The following is a 19,177-nucleotide window of genomic DNA, read 5'->3' as shown; positions in this document are numbered from 1 at the left end:
GTGCCGCGGCGAGAGGCGGCGGAGGAGAGTGGGCGGATCGGGCGGGCAATGGGGCAGGGCGGAGAAGCCAGGGGCGAGTTTGGCCGGAGGCACCTACTGCCGCACCTCCCTGCCCCTGCCTCCCCACGGTGCCTCTGGCCAAACGCGCCCCTGGCTTCTCCGCCCTGCCCCATTGCCCGCCGGATCCGCCCACTCTCCTCCGCCGCCGCCTCCTGCCTTGGGGCGAGCAATCCGGGAGTCCGGGACTGTGTGGCTTTGCGCCATGAAGAGAAAACGGCCGACTTTTCCCTGCTGCCGTTTTCTCTTCATGGCGCAAAGCCACACAGTCCCAGACTCCCGGATCGCTCGCTTCTCCGGTCAGCAAAGCCATCTGCCCAGGAAAGCGCCGCGCTGGCCGGAGAAGCGAGCGATCCGGGAGTCCGGGACTGTGTGGCTTTGCGCCATGAAGAGAAAACGGCAGCAGGGAAAAGTCGGCCGTTTTCTCTTCATGGCGCAAAGCCACACAGTCCCGGACTCCCGGATCGCTCGCTTCTCCGGCCAGCGCGGCACTTTCCTGGGCAGATGGCTTTGCTGACCGGAGAAGCGAGCGATCCGGGAGTCCGGGACTGTGTGGCTTTGCGCCATGAAGAGAAAACGGCCGGCTTTTCCCTGCTGCCGTTTTCTCTTCATAGCGCAAAGCCACACAGTCCCGGACTCCCGGATCGCTCGCTTCTCCGGTCAGCAAAACCATCTGGCCAGGAAAGCGCCGCGCTGGCCGGAGAAGCAAGCGATCCGGGAGTCCGGGACTGTGTGGCTTTCGGCCGGGCTAACGGGAGGCGGTGTGAGGCCGGGCGCTGGGGACGTCTGGGAGGGCGAGGAGGCTGATGGCTGCTGCGCACTCCACTCTCTCTCCGGCTCTCTCTCGCTCTTTCTTTTTCTCTCTGTTGCTGGCGTGGTGAACGAGAGAGAAAGAGAGAGAGAGAAAAAGGAGGGGAGAGAGAATGAGAGAAAGAAAGCAAGAGAAAGAGAGGGAAAGAAAGCAAGAGAGAGAGAGAAAGAAAGGGGGGAAGGAGGGAGAGGGAAAGACATAGAGGGAGGGAAGGAGGGAGAGAGAAAGAGAGCAAAAAAGAGAGGAAGAAAGAAAGAGGGATGGAGAGAAAGAAGGGAAGGAAGGAAGAGAGAGAAAGAGGGAGGGAGAAATAGAGTGAAATGGAGGAAGAGAATTTTTTTTTGTCCAAACTTTTCTTTAGCCCCCCCGCCCCCCCCCCTTCAGTGTTCCCCAGAATTTTGAAAACATGAATAATGTGCCGCGGCTCAAAAAAGGTTGGGAAACACTGCCTTAGAAGGATCTGGTGAGAGGAGTGGGTTTCCTTGGTGGGCTTCTTTGCCAGGCTTGAGGAAGGGAGGAGGCGGAGATGTTGCCTGAGAGTGGAGAGCCACCTTGAGAGCATCCTTCTCCAGGCAAGGGTGAAGAAGAGCTGCCGCCCTTCTATTCCTGTGGCTCCTCTCTCTTTTCTCTCCCCTTCACCTCACTCATGATCAGTTTCCGGTCACAATTCAAAGTGTTGGTTATGACCTATAAAGCCCTTCATGGCACCGGACCAGAATATCTGCGAAACCGCCTTCTGCCGCACGAATCCCAGCGGCCAGTTAGGTCCTACAGAGTTGGCCTTCTCTGGGTCCCGTCGACTAAACAATGTCAGCTGGCGGGACCCAGGGGAAGAGCCTTCTCTGTGGCAGCCCCGACCCTCGGGAACCAGCTCCCCCCAGAGATTAGGATTGCCCCCACCCTCCTTGTCTTTCATAAACTTCTTAAAACCCATCTCTGCCATCAGGCATGGGGGAACTGAGACATCTCTCCTTGCCTATGTAGTTTTATGTATGGTATGTTTGTGTGTATGTTTTTAAATAATTGGGTTTTTAGGCTTTTAATGTTAAATTGTTATTTTAGACTTTTAATATTAGATTTGTTATTGTATATTGTTTTATCACTATTGTGATCCGTCCCGAGTCTGTGGAGAGGGGCGGCACACAAATCTTATTATTATTATTATTATTATTATTATTATTATTATTATTATTAATAATAATAATAATAATACACTTGTTTACCAGTCCCAGAGAGCTCCTTGCCTCAGTGGTTCCTTTTCTTACCTCTGGGTACATATGCTGACTTTGTCCTTAAAGGATGCTCTATGCCTTTTGATCTTTCTCGTGCGTGGAGAAAAGCGACTGTGTGAAGGGACCAAGCTTGCTGCTGAACTTTGAAGCTTAGAGGCTTCTTTTCCACCCAGCCGCTGTCTCAGGGTGCCCAAAACCTGGCTTCTGCACATGTGCAGAAGGAAAGAAAATGGAAAAAATTGCCCCCCATTTATTTTTTAACTAACTAACTAACTAACTAACTAACTAACTAACTAACTAACTAACTAACAAAGAAAGAAAGAAAGAAAGAAAGAAAGAAAGAAAGAAAGAAAGATGGCAGTGCCCATGGACTGACACTGATCAATCTGCTTTGATGACGTCATCAGCAGGTCGCTACCAGTTTTTGGCTCAAACCGAGAGGAACCCACCCCTGATTCTGCTTAAAAAAATACAAAGGAATCCATTAAGAAAAGGGATACCCCTTTTTTTAGCAATGCTCACATGCTGTAGTCGAAGCCCCCTGATAATTGAGCGGGAACACAATATGAAAGATAGGACACAGATAAGTATCACCACCACATCAAAGAACATCCGGAAACGGTTGTCTCCTGCAAAAAAAAACACATGGCAAAGTTAGGTATCTGCAATGAAACAAGAAGCTACAGAGAACATAAAGTTAACCCTTCTTCTTACAGAAATGCCATCTATATAGACTTGACAGAAGTGGGCAGGAAAGAGCAAACATATAGCATCAGTGATACCAAAACGGCAGGTGGAACAAACCACACAAGATTTTAAGGTTTTTTAAATTTTAAACCAAAAGATGCAATTGGTTAACCAAAAGAGAGCCTGGATAAAAGTGGAAATGTGCATGAAAGAGAAAACAGTCTTTCCCAACTGATTAGACTAGCAAAATTGACTAAAGCCATTAAGAAATATTTTGTTCTCCAAAAATGGATACTACTGGGTTGCAGCCATAAAAAGGTCTGATTCAGTATAATGCCCACTGGCAGAGGGATGTGTTCCTTCAAGCCATGAAGCAATAAGACTTTATCTAAAAAAAATCTCTACCTCAACTTAGGAAATCTACTCAATTATATCATAGACTCAGATTTCCATTTCAATCAGGCTTTCATACAAGATATGGAACTGAAACAGCTGTGGATAACTTAGTGTGTGAGTTTACACCATCAATTAAATGTAGAGAGGACAGCTTCTTAGCAGCTTTCAAATTTTATCAATTATAGTACTCTTCCAGATTGCCAGAAGGATCTAATCCAAAAGGGAACTGGTTGATTGTGGTTCTGCATGCTAGACTATTAAGGCTAGACTACTGTTCAAGACTTAATCATTGTCTGTCCCAGAGGATTCCATTTTATCCCCATTTTATTCTACTCAACATCTGCCTGAAGCTGCATGGAGAGGTCATCTGGGATGACATTAGTATGCTGATCACAAAAAACAAGATCAGAGACTGAGATTCAACCATTTTGTTGATTGATTTCCCCCCTGAAAGCACATGTTCAGTTTGCAAATGCTTTTTGATCTCAGCAATCATTAATAATCATGACAAGGTCAGCCTTTGATTCTACACCATATCAAAATGTTATGGCAACAATTATCTATGTTAACAATCCAGAAAATAGAAACAAAATTGATCTACGAAAAGCAAAAATATTTTGAGTTTGCAAATAAACCAGGTAGATGCTTGGCCTATAAATTAAGAAAATAAATACTTTCCACCAAGTCTGCAACCTACAGGCTCGGTTCCGTTCCCTTTGCCATATATTTCATTAAATGGTGAGTCCTGCCTTCCTGTTGGGTCCTGATGTAAATGTGAAAAACAGCCCCCCCCCAAAAAACCCCCCACAGTTCTGAATAGAATAGAATAGAATGTAATGGAATGGAATGTAATTGAATGGAATGTAATTGAATGGAATGGAATGGAATGCAATAGAATTTTAGTGGAATTGCCGAACTTCCGGGTTCGGGGTTTGGGAGGCCGCTGGGAAGCCTCGCCGCCCAGCTGTCGTCTTTTAAAACAGCCAGGGGGCTTCTCGGCGGCCTCCCAAACGCCGAACCCGGAAGTTCAGGTTTGGCGTTCTGGTTCAGGAGGACACTGGGAAGCCCCCCGGCTGTTTTAAAAGGTGACAGCCGGGTGGCGGGGCTTCCCAGTGGCCTCCCGAACCCGAACTTTTGCCGAACTTCCGGGTTCGGGGTTCAGGAGGCCGCCGGGAAGCCCCACCTCCTGGCTGTCACCTTTTAAAACAGCCGGGGGGCTTCTCGGCGGCCTCCCGAACGCCGAACCCGGAAGTTCGGGTTTGGCGTTCGGGTTCAGGAGGACGCTGGGAAGCCCCCCGGCTGTTTCAAAAGGTGACAGCCAGGCGGTGGCGGATTTTTGCGGGGGGGGGTGTTCGTTGCACGGATTAATTGATTTTACATTGTTTCCTATGGGAAACAATATTTCGTCTTACGAACCTCTCCCTGGAACTAATTACGTTCGTTAGACGAGGTATTACTCTATTTGTTTAGTAGAGTGATGGTGTTCGGGGAAAATGTTCTTGTGTCTAGTTGTCTTGGTGTGCAGAGGGTAGGAGTTGAAACAGTTTATGTCCAGGATGCGAGGGGTCAGTAAATATTTTCCCTGCCCTCTTTTTGACTCATGCAGTATACAGGTCCTCAATGGAAAACAGGTTGGCAGCAATTGTTTTTTCTGCAGTTCTGATTATCCTGTGAAGTCTGTGTCGGTCCTGTTGGGTTGCAGCACCAAACCAGACAGTTATAGAGGTGCAGATGACAGACTCAATGATTCTTCTGTAGAACTGTATCAACAGCTCCTTGGGCAGTTTAAGCTTCCTGAGCTGGTGCAGAAAGAACATTTTTTGTTGTGCTTTTTTGATGATGTTTTTTGATGTTAGGTGACCATTTTAGGTCTTGAAATATGATAGAACCTAGAAATTTGAAGGTCTCTACTGATGATACTGTGTTGTCTAGTATTGTGAGAGAGGGAAAGGTGGAAAGGTTTCTCCTAAAATCTACCACCATTTCTACATTTTTGAGTGTGTTCAGTTCTAGATGGTTCTGGTCACACCACAAGGATAGTTGTTCAACTTCCCTTCTGTATGCGGATTTAGCTGATTTAGTTTGGTTAAGAGAATGTCCGGTATGATGGTATTGAATGCTGAACTGAAGTCTACAAAGAGGACCCTAGCGTAGGTCATTGGAGATTCAAGATGTTGAAGGATGTAGTGTAGAGCCATATTAACAGCATCATCTGTTGATCTATTTGCTCAGTATGCAAATTGCAGAGGATCTAACAGTGGATCCGTGATGGTTTTCAAGTAGAACATCACTAGCCTTTCAAAAGTTTTCATAACTACAGATGTTAGAGTAACTGGTCTGCAGTCATTCAGTTCCTTGATGGAGGGCTTCTTCAGCAGTGGAATGATAGTCAAGCATTTGAAGCAGGAAGGAACATAGCACAACTCTAGTGATTTGTTGAAGATTTGGGTGAAGATGGGGGCCAATTGGTCAGCACAGACTTTTAAGCAAGAAGGAGTTATCTTGTCTGGGCCTGGTGCTTTTCCAGGCTTCTGTCTGTGAAATAGATTTTTCACTTCCTTTTCTGTGATCACTAGGGGTTGTAAACCCAATGGGATGGATTCAATTGTAGAAGATTTGGCTGTTGTTGGTGTGTCTGGGATGGAGGTTGTGCAGTAGAACACATTCAGGTCATCTGCCAATTGCTGATCTCCTTCAGCTTGCGAAGGTAGTTCGCTGTAACCGGTGATGTTTTTGAGAGTTTTCCACATGTTTGCTGGTTCATTTGTTGAGAATTGATTCTTTAGCTTTTCTGAGTAGTTCCTTTTTGCAGCTCTGATCTCTCTTGTTAATATATTTGTGGCCTGATTGTACAGCATTCTATCACCTTTTCTGTAGGCTTCCTCTTTGGAATGATGTAACTGCTTGAGTTTGGCTGTGAACCAAAGTTTATTGTTACTGTATATTTGCAAGTTCCTGGTTGGTACACATAGGTCTTCACAGAAGCTGACATATGATGTTACAGTATCTATGAGTTCATCTAGGTCTGCAGAGGTGTCTTTAATTAAGTATTTTTAATCTACCTCACAAACATCAGCACGAAATGACATCCATCAACAGGAAATTCCTTCCAAGGTGGGTAAAATGAGGACCCGGATTGTGGGGGCAATATGCTGGTTCTGTTAAAAAATGCTATTGCTAACATGTTGTAGGCCACCCTGAGTCTAAGGAGAAGGGCAGCATAAAAATCGAATAAATACATAAATAAATTCAAAGGACTATCAGTCCAGTAATTGTTCCACTGTTTTAAACTGTTCCTTAGCACCACCCACCCAGCCACTTATGCACTCAGCCCACCCTCTATTCTTCCCTAAGCTGAATTAGTAGACATTCAGCAGGGAGGCCAGCAGAGTTCCATTGTCAGGCACATTCAGTGAACATGTGCACAAGCATCCATTTTAGTTTCACCTGCCCATCAGCTGTTCAGTGTTGATGCCAGCAGTGGTGACAGGTCTGGTGTGGGCTCTGTGGTTTGGTGAGTTTAGTGTCACGATGGCTGTGTCGTTTTTAGGTCCCCGTGTAAAAAGCAGTCCTGGCTTCTCAGTTCCCCGCTGAAATGGCAGCCCCGGGCTGCCAGGCACGCCAAGGCTGCCAGCTGCTTTAATATTTTTAAATCTGGGAGGAGAGTTCATGGTCAACATCCCAGCACTAAGGGTGTCTCATGCACCCACAGGAACTCCAAATTCCAGCTGTTTGGAGATCTGGAACCAGATTGGAACCAGGTCAGATATGCCCTGAAGTGGCATTGAAGAAGAAAGGCACCAGTGGGTAGTCGGGGTGCAATGGAGAGATCGTGGATTGCCTAGGTGATAAGATCTAAGCATTTGTGCTGGAGATAGGCAAAGAAGTGCTGAAGCTGGGTGGGTGCTTGACCGATTTAATGACAAAAGAAATTTAAATTCAAAAGGAGACAAAAGAGACTTTAAAATGAAGTAAGCAACTATCTAGTAATAATTGGCAATACCATAAAGAGAATTAAAGGAACCAAGTTTAAAAGCCCAAATTAGAGGATGTCTCAATACCCTATTAAAATAGTATATTATTGAACAAATAGACACATATAGAAAACCTGAAAGGGGTTAAAGTATTGGGTGGTAATTTGAAGCAAGATTTATAAAATATTAGAGAAACCAAACAAAATCCTAAAAAAATGGCAAGTAGTCATCCCTTTTGCGGGTCCGACTTTCACGGAACGGCTATACCACAGGTTTTAAAAAAGTATTAATGGAAAAAATAGTCCGCCTTATTTTTGAACACCACGGGTTTTCCTGCGGCCGCCCGATGTACTGTGCGTTTTAACTCTCCTCCTCTCCCCACACCCCAGCCGTCCTGCTTCTTTAACCTCCCGATCCCTCCCCTTTAATTCTCAGAGCATTGGTACACTCCACTTGAAGCCGAGCCTTGCGGGCAAACAAGACCACCCTAACTTGCCCGAGGGGGAGGAGCTGAGGGCATTGTTGGGTCAGGGGGCCGCGCACTAATCGAGGGGATGGCTTGTGGTGGGCTCATCATAACCCTCCAGTAGCCTCCGCCCGCAACTCAGGGTCAAGCCCCAAAAGGCGCGGCTGCCTCTTTTTCCACCGCCATCACTTACTGCTGCCTACTGCCGCCTCTTCTTCCTCCACCCACCTAAGCCGTCTCCCTTAGTGGTAGCGTCCGACCTTCCAGCTGACCGGCCTAGAATCCCGGCTTCAAGGCTTGGCCTGGATCCCTCTTGCCTTGAGCTTCCCCTTCCCCTGCCCTGACCCTGAGCACCAGTGCTGCCGCTGCCACCATGGGAGACACCGGCAGCGAGTGCAGCAAAGCTGCCAGGTTGTCGTCCCGTTGCCCCTGCAGGTTCTGGGGATAAGTAAAACCCGTAATGGAGAAGGGAGGGGGAGTAAGGAAGGAAGAAAGCAAGGAAGCATCTCCACTTCGTGGAAATTTGACTTTCACGGGTGGTCTTGGAACGTACCCCTTGCGAAAGTCAAGGGAACACTGTACTACAACAACAATGACGTTAAGGGTGGGAAGAATCAATACCTACTATCGTGGCTGGGGTAGCTTCTCAATGTTTGATTGACAAAATGCTGACTACTGAGAAGTCAGTTGGCACATCAATAATCCAAAATATGAACGCCATCTTTACCATTATGCAGGAGACAATGCTTAAACCAAAAAAAGCAATCTCCCCAAACCATGCCAATTTAAAGATAGATATCTTAAAATTAGATAATAAAATGTTCTGTGCATGGCCCTCGGATTGAAACCCCCGACTCAAATGAATAAATAAAACTTTTTATTGAGATAAGCACACATAATGCAGATTTTAGGACTTCTGGGGTGGTGCCAAGCCAAAGCGATGTGCAGACTAGAAGCTCCTGGTCTACATTAGATTTTTCGCTGAAAAACTGTATAATCGGGGACAGTTCTCCCTGGAGAGGAGAGCTAGAGTAAGGGGAAGTCTCGAGCAGTGGGTGGGGTGCAAACCCCCATTGTGGGTGACGAAATCCCCTTATTTGGGCAAAAAAAAGAACCAAGGTTTATCCTCGGCCCGAAGGTTTGGCGTACTGAGTTGACAACTGAGAAGCAAAAAAAGGAGTGGCGACATCAGCGGACTTTACTAATTTATATAATCTACTTACCCGTAAGAATTTCAGAGGCAAAAGGAGTTTAAAAAAAAAGAGAGAGAGAGTCTCCCATTTCTTAATTAGCGACGATCAAAGATAGCGGAGCAGTCCAAAAGCGCTAAAGAAGGTGAAAGGAAGTTGTTGATGGTGGGCAGAAGTGAATGGTGGATGGTGGATGGTTTGTGAGAAGACAGATTAGAACTACATTGGTGCAGTATCTTAGGACGGTGGCCAACGTCGTACGTGTGTTAGTGGGAAAAACCGGAGATAGATCAGAGATCGGTTCGGAGGTCTGTCTTTACTGTTTTAATGGTTTTACATATTAAGGGGAAAAAGTTAAGGTCTGTTACAATTTAATATCTGTTTTAACTCTAACCAAATTAAGGGAGACTTAGGGAGGGGAGTATGGGGTTTTATTTCCAACTTTAAAAGGGTGTTTGGGGGGGGCACTAGCTTCGGTGGAACCATGCCCCTTACGGTGCCTAGCCAAAGCAGTGGATTTTCCCCCGCTCTTCTCTCTTTGTGAGAGAAATTCGGGGGGAGGCACCTGGGTGGGGGGAACTGAAAAAATTAACAGAACTCTGGGTTGCAAGAGGGAAAAAGGTTAAATGGAAATATTATGGGTGATCGAACACTTACAGCATTGAATATAAATGGTTTAGCATCACCTGTGAAAAGGTATAGATTATTGAAATTAGCGAAAGAAAACTATGTGGACTTCTTATTTCTTACTGAAACTCATAAGGGAAGGAAAAAAACGGATAAATTGATTGAGAGTAAAGAATGGAAATATATTTTTGAGTGTAGAGGAGAAACAAACAATAAAGGAGTGGCCATATTAATAAATCAAAGAAATGTTTTTCAGGTGATACAAACAAAAGGGGATAAAGAAGGAAGATTATTATTTGTAAAAGGAAAAATGAATCAAAAGATGATAACATTAGCGGTAATATACGCTCCAAATGTAAATGCTAAACAATTTATTATGAATGCAAAACGTAAACTGGATTTATTTTCAGAGGGGATGGTGATATTTGCTGGGGATTTCAATGTAGAAATAACAGCTAAGCAATTAAATTTGAATAAGTTAAATATGATAAATGTACACGCTGATAATTCAAACAGAGGAACATATTATTCAGCAAGACACAGTAAGTTTAGTTGTATAGATTATATATTCATGAACAAAACAGGAAAAATTCAAGTTAAAAAGGCAGAAATTAAAAGTAATTGGATATCTGATCACGCAGCCATAATGGCAGTTATAAAAATAGACCCTACTGGTAGACAAAGAATTTGGAGATATAATACAATTGTCTCAGTAAGTGAAGAAAATAAGGAAAAAATTCAGAGGGATATTCAGGAATTTTATGAAATAAATCAAAATGACGGAATGAGACAATCAGTTATCTGGAACACGAAGAAGGCAGTTATTAGGGGTAATCTAATTAGTATGGAGTCTTATATCAGAAAAAGTTGGGGGATGGAAAGGGAAAAAAGAATAAGGGAAATAGAATCAATAAGAGAAAACTTGAGAATAACCAGAAATAAAGAATGGAATGACTTGTTAAAACTTAAACAAAGACAATTAAAGGACATAGAGGAAGAAAATTGGAATAATATGAGAATAGCAGTGAAACAGAGAATTGAAATATGGGGGGGGGGGTCAGCATTACAAATGGCAAACTACCTTAAAAAAAGAAAAGAAAAATTAATAATAAATGGCCTGAAGGATAAGGATGGAGTAATGAGATATGGTAACAGAGAATTAGAAAATGTAATAAGAGAATTTTATGCAAAACTATATGAAAAAGAACATGTTATGTTACAAGAAATAGAGGTTAAAGAAAGGCTGAATGAGGAAGAAAGACAAATGTTAAATGCAAATATAACAAGGGATGAAATAATTAAAGTGGTAAAAGGGCTAAAACCCGGTAAAGCACCAGGCCCCGATGGATTTACAGGTGAATATTATAAAACGTATATAGAAATTCTGTTACCGCATGTGGAGAAACTGTATAATATCCTCATAACACTAGATGTTCCACAAACATGGAAGGTGTCTGAAATTGTAACAATTCCTAAACCAGGTTGAGACTTAAAAGAACCAGGTTCCTACCGCCCAATTAGTCTGCTAAATCAAGATTATAAAATTTTTATGAAAATTTTAGCAAATAGGTTGGAAAATATATTGCCAAGGATAATTGGGAAAGACCAGTATGGTTTTATAAAAGGAAGAAGAATATATGAGCCAATTAGAAATATAGTGAATGTGCTGCACCATGCTACCAAAACTAAAAAGAAAATGGGATTACTAAAGTTAGATGTTTAGAAAGCTTTTGACAAAATAAATCATGAGTATTTGTTCCAATTATGCAATAGTTTGAATATGGGGAAAGGGTTTTGTCAAATAATAAAAGAAATATATAAGGACAATACAGCCTACGTCAGAGTGAACGGAAATAGAACAGAGAAGATAGAAATAAATAATGGGACTAAGCAGGGATGTCCCCTATCCCCGATGCTTTTTGCAATGGCAATTGAAACGTTAGCTAATAAAATTAGAAAAGATATTCAATGGAATGGATATCAAATAGGAAGTATGGAATTAAAATTAAATTTATTTACAGACGATGCCATAATAGTTACAGAAACACCAATAGATATGATTAAAATAATGAGGAGTTTAAAAACCAATCAAGGTTAAGAGTGAATATGGAAAAATCAGAAATCATTTGTTTAAATACAGGGCCTAAAGAACAAATTGAAATACGGAAGGTATCGGGTTTAAAACTGGGTAGCAAGAAAATGAAATATTTAGGAGTATGGTTATTAAAGAATCCGGAAAAAATGGTGGAATTTAATTATAATTTAATATGGAAAAAAATTCAGAAACCAATTAAGAACTGGAAAAATAAAAATTTGAGAAGATTGGCTAAAGTAAGAGCTTTAAAGATGATGATTATCCCAAAAATGTTATATATTTTACAGGTAATGCATGGAACCTTCCCAATAAGAAAGATAAGAGAATGGGACACCAAATTAAATGTGTGGATAGAAGGTAACAAAAGACCAAGAATTTTTAAAAAATGGCTGATAGCAACGGAGGACGAAGGAGGCTGGGGAAATCCAAGCTTGGAGTATTATAGGGACGCATATCATATTGATAGGCTAATGGAATTACAATTATCAGAGGAAAAACCATGGGTAGAATTAGAGAAAGAAATTAATGATATTAAGAATCAGGAATTATTATTTAGGAAATGGAATAAGGTAGAAATAAATAGACTATTAGACCCTACTAAAGCGACAATAGAGAGTTGGATGAAATGGCAAGATAAATTGAAAATGACAAACTCTAAAGTAGCAACACTGCATGTGATAAATACAAAGAAAGAAAGTAACCTCACAAAGATAATATGGGAACTAAGGACGAAAAGTATACAGAGAATAGAACAGTTATATGAAAGGGACAGAAGAATTAATAGAAATGAAATAGAGATGTGCCTGGGACAACAAAACTGGTTACAAATCAACGCGATAAGCACATATTTAAGTAAAAGGGAAAATAAAGAAATATTCATGAGACAAGAAATAAATTTAGAAAAGATACTTAGGGAAAAGTGTAAGAATATAAAAGCACAAACAGGTAACATATATAGAGAATTATTACAAGCAAAAGAACAAGTAGTAAAAGGACTGACAAGATATTGGCAGGACGAATTAGAAATTGGTGAATGGGATATGGAAGGTATAATTGAAAATATTAAAAGAATTAAAAACACAAGAATAAGAGAGATGAGAAGAAAAATATTACATAAATGGTATTATACACCAGTACAATTAGCACCGTTTCAAACAACGAAGAAAGGAAATTGTTGGCATGGGTGTAAGGAAAAAGGAGTATTTATGCATATGTTTTGGGAATGTAATAAAGTTCAAAAATTTTGGAAACAAATACAAATGGAAGTGAATAAAATTATGAATGGTAATTGGAAAATAACTAAGGAAGCAGCCTTATTGATAAAAAATAGTGAGGTAAAAGAATATGAAGAAATCAAAATTGCAGCGATAGAAAGTGCCCAGGCTGCTATAGTGCTTGGGTGGAAAGATGACAATAAATGGACGATAAAAAATTGCTGCAAATACATGGCGGATCACATTCACTATGAAATTATGGAAATTAGACTACATAATTATAATGAAGAGAAATTAGCAGCAACAATGAGGCGGTGGGAGAAGGTTAAAAATTATATTTTAACAACATCAGTAAGCGATGCAAATGTAAGAAATAAAATTCAATCACTCTATAAAGAATGAACAATGTAACCTAGAGACAAAGCAAATGAAGGATACAAAATTGAATCTTCCCTGGTGAAGGGATTTTTTTCTGTTTGGTGATGATACACTTTATGCTTTTTGTTTTGTTTTTTGTAAAATTTTCAAAAAAATCAAAAAAATTATATTATATATATATAAAAAAGTAGGAATGTGTTTTCTAAGAATGCTAGAAAGGGACTGAAGCACGATGGCACAGTTAGGAAAAATAGCAAATCTCCAAGAGCTATTTAGGTAGCTATAGCACTTTAACTATAAATGAAAGTGAAGAACATCATCTAAAATCCAGATGATAGCCTTTGGAAAGGAGATAGCACAGGATGAATAATATATACCAGAAATAACTGGATAAATAATTAGAAAAATTTGAATAATTTGACTAATAATTTGGCATTTGATATTGTATTATATTTTAAACTGAGGTATGTAAACTACTCAAGACTCACTTATACCGCCAGGCATGGGGGAGTTGAGACACCTTTCCCCCATGGTCTTTTATACTTTGTTTTATGTTTGGTATGAATGTGTTGTTTGGTTTTTTAAATAATGATAGTGTTTTATGTTTTTTAATATTGGATTTGTTCTACTATAATATTGTTTTTATTATTGTTGTGAGCCACCCCGAGTCTTCGGAGAGGGGCGGCATACAAATCTAATAAATTATTATTATTATTATTATTATTATTATTATTATTATTATTATTATTATTATTATTATTGTTAAATTGGAATCTCTGTAAGGTGTGAAAAATAATTTAAAAAATTATACCCAGGAAAGGTTATATATTTCATCTCTTACAGATCTTTTTGTAAAGCCAACATGAATTTCCCTTGGGAGTCTATTTCTTCAGGCAAAGCCCGTACTAACTCTGTACGTCTCATCTATGACTTCTGATACTTCCTGCACTGTTCTCTCTGTTATGGTTGCTAATAAATCAAAAATAATCTGGGGTAGATTTTCATCTCTTGACTGCTCAACATTTTGAAATCTTAAGAAGAAAGCTGCCTTGTTAAGTTCCAGGTTTATAATTGCCTCTTCTAGGGTTTTACATATTCAGTTCTACTTTCTGTAAATTGCAGCCTTCTCTCTATTCTTTCATTGTATTTTTTGCTTATTATCTCCAATCGTGTCTTGAATAGCTTTCATCCTAGCATCTAGCTGACCTACCCTTTCATCAATTTTTAAAAATTTCTTCCTTAGTTGCTGACAAAGTTTCATAATTTCGGTCTATCAACACTTGCATACTGATCATCATTTCTTGTATTGCTGTCAAAGTTGAAAGAGTCTGTGCATCCTGCTGTCCTGCTGTCTTATTAATGGGAGTTTGAGGGGTTAATGGAGGTGCAGATGTTTTCTTCTATTGCTTACTTATCACTGAAGGAATGTTTGTTGACATTTTCAAAAGATTTCTAAAGTTTTCTAAAATTACCATACACAAAAGCACATTTAACAGGTTTCAATCTAAGCACTTTTACAGCTTCTATTAATCGTACTTTAAATCTTAAGGCAAAAGTTATGAAAGGAAAGAAAGAAAAGGAAAAGAAAAGGAGAAAGGAGAGAAATCTTAGAGTCACAGAGAGAGAAATCAAAGAAACTTTACCCAGACAAATTATAAAGGACTCTGGTCAATTAATAACTTACTTATAATAATATTTAGGGTAGATTTAATCAAATTTTATACTAATTTGTAGTAAGACTAGCCTGTTAGTTGATAAAAATACCCAAGTAGTTAATAGTAATTAGTATAATTATTGGTTTTCACATTTAACGAAATGAATAATAATTTAGCAAATTAAACAATGTATCACTTAATCAATCAATCAATCTTGAGTTGAAATTTGAAGTTTAAAGTCCAAAGTCCAAAACAAAATATTCTTTAAACACTTTCTGGGTTCCAAGTTCCAAATTCTTCCAGTTTCTTCTGTTGAATAAAACAAACCATACATTTGCAGTTCACAGTTTATAGATAAAATTCTCAATTGACAGTATACAATATAAGCCAGTTTAAATCAGGACTATTATTTCTATATTCTTCTTACCAGGCTATTTCAGTCAATGGGAAAAGGTTCAAAAAAGGGAGTTCAAAAAAGTTCAAAAATAATTCAAAATTGGGTTCATTTATATAGTCTTGTCAACAGTCAAGAATAAAATACCAATGAAAGAGGAGAATAAGAAAAAAAAGGTAAAGACAAAAATAGAAAGTGTGTGTGGGGGGTAGTCTTCAGGTTTGGCACAGGAAATATCATTAACTCTAAGCGTGCTGTCTTTCTTCAACTTTCCTTTAACTACATTCACATGCAATCTAGAACATTCTAAAAAGAAACTTTGTTACCCTTCCTGCCCTCTTTTAAATTTACTTTCCACACTTTTGTAACTTTGTAAAGGGTCACAATGGGGCCAGTGTGTTTGATTTCTTGCTGGATTGAGCTGTCTTTTAAAAAAAATATACTTTATTAATTTATTAAAAATGGGAAGGGGGGATGGGAATACAAAAAGAGAAGTAGGGTTGGGATGGGATAAACAATATTTTTATACAGTAGCTTATATATATTGTTGTATATACATTCCAAATATTTGTCTATAGGTAATTATTTTGTATTCAATATTCTTATTTGGATAATCTTATATCTATAGAATATAGTAATTCAGGGGTGACATAGAAAGGAAAGGTAGTTTGGAGGTGGGATAGAAAAGAAAAGAAAGAGAAAAAGAGAAAAAAAAAAGAAAAGAAAGAGAAGGGGGGGCAGTACCTGCAAACTAGCAGGAATATGCATTGTGACGACTTAGTTTGATTATGTTTGTTATTTTTATGAGTGAGAGGTATTTGTAGGTTATGATATTGGTAAGTTGTTAGCAGTTATCGAGTGGATTGAATTCAGACAGGGATTGTACTGATTTTGGTCCGAATTTCTATTGTGTATATCTTTATTTTAATTTATGTTAAGAGATTTTGATTGGTTTTTGTTTTATTGTTTTTAAAGTTAGATAACCATCTGAACCATTTCTCCCAGGCCTTGCAAAACTCTGAATCGTTTTTGTTTTGTATTTCCATTGGTATTTTTGATAGTTCAGCACATTCCATGATTTTACTAATAATGATTAAGTTTGTCGAGGTGTCTTCTTTTTTCCAATGTTGTGCGTATGTTAGTCTAGCGGCCGTTAGTATTTGAATAATAAGGTATCTGTCTTCTTTGTTTAATTTCTGTCTAAAAATGCCTAGAAGGAACAATGTGACAGCCGGGCGGTGGGACTTCTCAGCGGCCTCCCAAACCCGAACTTTTGCCAAACTTACGGGTTTGGGGTTCGGGTGGCCGCCGAGAAGCCCCGCCGCCCAGCTGTCACCTTTTAAAAAAGCCAGGGGGGCTTCTTGGCAGCCTCCCGAACGCCGAACCCGGAAGTTTGGGTTTGGCGTTCGGGTTCAGGAGGATTCTGAGAAGCCCCCCGGCTGTTTTAAAAGGTGACAGCCGGGCGGCGGGGCTTCTCAGCGGCCTCTCGAACCCGAACTTTTGCCGAACTTCCGTGTTTGGCATTCGAGAGGCCGCCGAGAAGCCCCGCCGCATGGCTGTCACCTTTTGAAACAGTCAGGGGGCTTCTTGACGGCCTCCCGAACGCCGAACCCGGAAGTTCGGGTTTGGCGTTCGGGAGGCCGCCGAGAAGCCCCCCGGCTGTTTCAAAAGGTGACAGCCAGGCGGCGGGGCTTTTTTGTGGGTTTTTTGTTGTTGCACAGATTAATTGAGTTTACATTGTTTCCTATGGGAAACAATGTTTCGTCTTACGAACTTTTCATCTTACGAACCTCCCCCGGGAACCAATTAGGTTCGTAAGACGAGGTATTACTGTATATTACTACAAGATTGTATGTTTCTAAGTCCTTTACTATGTTAATTTAAGTTATTTAAGTGCAAAAAAAGATGCTAAGTAAATACAATTTTTATTTTAAATACGAGTAAACTATTATTATAATTGATTTTATAATTAATTTAACAAACAGTTAGTGAGGTCATTTTCTTATCTTTTTCAACGAAGTCTCTTCAGTATGTTTAATATGAAGTATAAAATGTTCCATGGGTATTCCACAGAGATGCTCCACAGGTATTCAAGTAAATTTGAAGTTGAGGGGTAGTTTGAAAATGAAATAATTTATTAATTCAGTTTATTCCAATTTATCGATCTGTATAGTGTCCCTCAGTCAATTAATTAGTCCATCAGTCCATCAGTTGATTAGTCCATCAGTCTATCAGTCCATCAATTAATCAGTTTATTTTATTTATTATTTATTAGTTAGATTTGTATGCCGCCCCTCTCCATAGACTCGGGGTGGCTCACAGCCAAGTGAGAAAACAATTTAAACAAATCTAAATTTCTATTTAAATTTTTTTTAAAAACCCCATTTTCTAAACAAACATACAAACAGACATACCATTCATAAATTGTAATGCCCGGGGGAAATGTCTCAGTTCCCCCATGCCTGACGACAAAGGTGGGTCTTAAGGAGCTTACGAAAGGCAGGGAGGGTAGGGGCAGTTCTAATCTCTGGGGAGAGTTGGTTCCAGAGGGCCGGGGCTGCCACAGAGAAGGCTCTTCCTCTGGGGCCCGCCAACCGACATTGTTTGGTTGACGGGACCCGGAGAAGACCCACTCTGTGGGACCTAATCGGTCGCTGGGATTCGTGCGGCAGCAGGCGGTCTCGGAGATATTCTGGTCCAATGCCATGAAGGGCTTTAAAGATCATAACCAACACTTTGAATTGTGACCGGAAATTGATCGGCAACCAATGCAGACGGCAGAGTGATGGTGAAACATGGGCATACCTAGGTAAGCCCATGACTGCTCTCGCAGCTGCATTCTGCACGATCTGAAGTTTCCGAACACTTTTCAAAGGTAGCCCCATGTAGAGAGCATTACAGTAGTCGAACCTCGAGGTGATGAGGGCATGAGTGACTGTGAGCAGTGAGTCCCGGTCCAAATAGGGCCGCAACTGGTGCACCAGGCGAACCTGGGCAAACGCCCCCCTCGCCACAGCTGAAAGATGGTTCTCTAATGTGAGCTGTGGATCGAGGACGCCCAAGTTGCGGACCCTCTCCGAGGGGGTCAGAGATTCCCCCCCCCCCAGGGTAATGGAAGGACAGATGGGATTGTCCTTGGGAGGCAAAACCCACAGCCACTCCGTCTTATCCGGGTTGAGTTTGAGTCTGTTGACACCCATCCAGGCCCCAACAGCCTCCAGGCACCGGCACATCACTTCCACTGCTTCGTTGACTGGACATGGGGTGGAGATGTAAAGCTGAGTATCATCAGCGTACTGATGATACCTCACCCCATGCCCTTGAATGATCTCACCCAGCGGTTTCATGTAGATATTGAATAGCAGGGGGGAGAAGACCGACCCCTGAGGCACCCCACAAGGGAGAGACCTCGAGGTCGACCTCTGACCCCCCACTAACACCGACTGCGACTGACCGGAGAGGTAGGAGGAGAACCATTGGAGAACAGTGCCTCCCACCCCCAACCCCTCCAGCCGGTGCAGAAGGATACCATGGTCGATGGTATCGAAAGCCGCTGAGAGGTCAAGAAGCACCAGGACAGAGGATAAACCCCTGTCCCGGGCCCGCCAGAGATCATCCATCAACGCGACCAAAGCAGTTTCCGTGCTGTAACCGGGCCTGAAACCCGACTGCTGGGGACCTAGATAATCGGCTTCTTCCAAAGACCGTTGGAGCTGGAGTGCCACCACCTTCTCGACAACCTTCCCCATGAAGGGAAGGTTGGAGACTGGACGGTAGTTATTGAGTACGGTTGGGTCCAGGGAGGGCTTCTTGAGGAGGGGGCGCACGAGCGCCTCTTTATAGGATGATGGAAAAAATCCCCTCCCCAAGGAAGCGTTGACAATCTCCTGGACCCAGCTCCATGTCACCTCCCTGCTGGCCGAGACCAGCCAGGAGGGACACGGGTCCAGTAAGCAGGTGGCGGAACTCACAGCTCCAATGGCCTTGTCCACTTCATCAGG

At 41.4% G+C, this 19,177-nt stretch overlaps 1 protein-coding gene across 4 annotated transcripts in view; it reads right to left on the bottom strand.

Moving 5' to 3' along the window:
- Nucleotides 1–19,177, bottom strand: part of MCOLN1 (mucolipin TRP cation channel 1) — a 110,207-nt gene that overhangs the window by 12,909 nt on the left and 78,121 nt on the right. For all 4 annotated transcript variants that reach the window (XM_070741747.1, XM_070741749.1, XM_070741746.1 and 1 more), the window contains one exon: nt 2,623–2,729. In XM_070741747.1, the coding sequence (XP_070597848.1) occupies nt 2,623–2,729 (107 nt within the window). The remainder of the gene's footprint in view (nt 1–2,622; nt 2,730–19,177) is intronic.

Source organism: Erythrolamprus reginae, chromosome 2, assembly GCF_031021105.1.
Source record: "Erythrolamprus reginae isolate rEryReg1 chromosome 2, rEryReg1.hap1, whole genome shotgun sequence".
NCBI classification, from domain to species: domain Eukaryota; kingdom Metazoa; phylum Chordata; class Lepidosauria; order Squamata; family Dipsadidae; genus Erythrolamprus; species Erythrolamprus reginae.
This window is presented reverse-complemented; position numbering and strand designations above follow the sequence as displayed.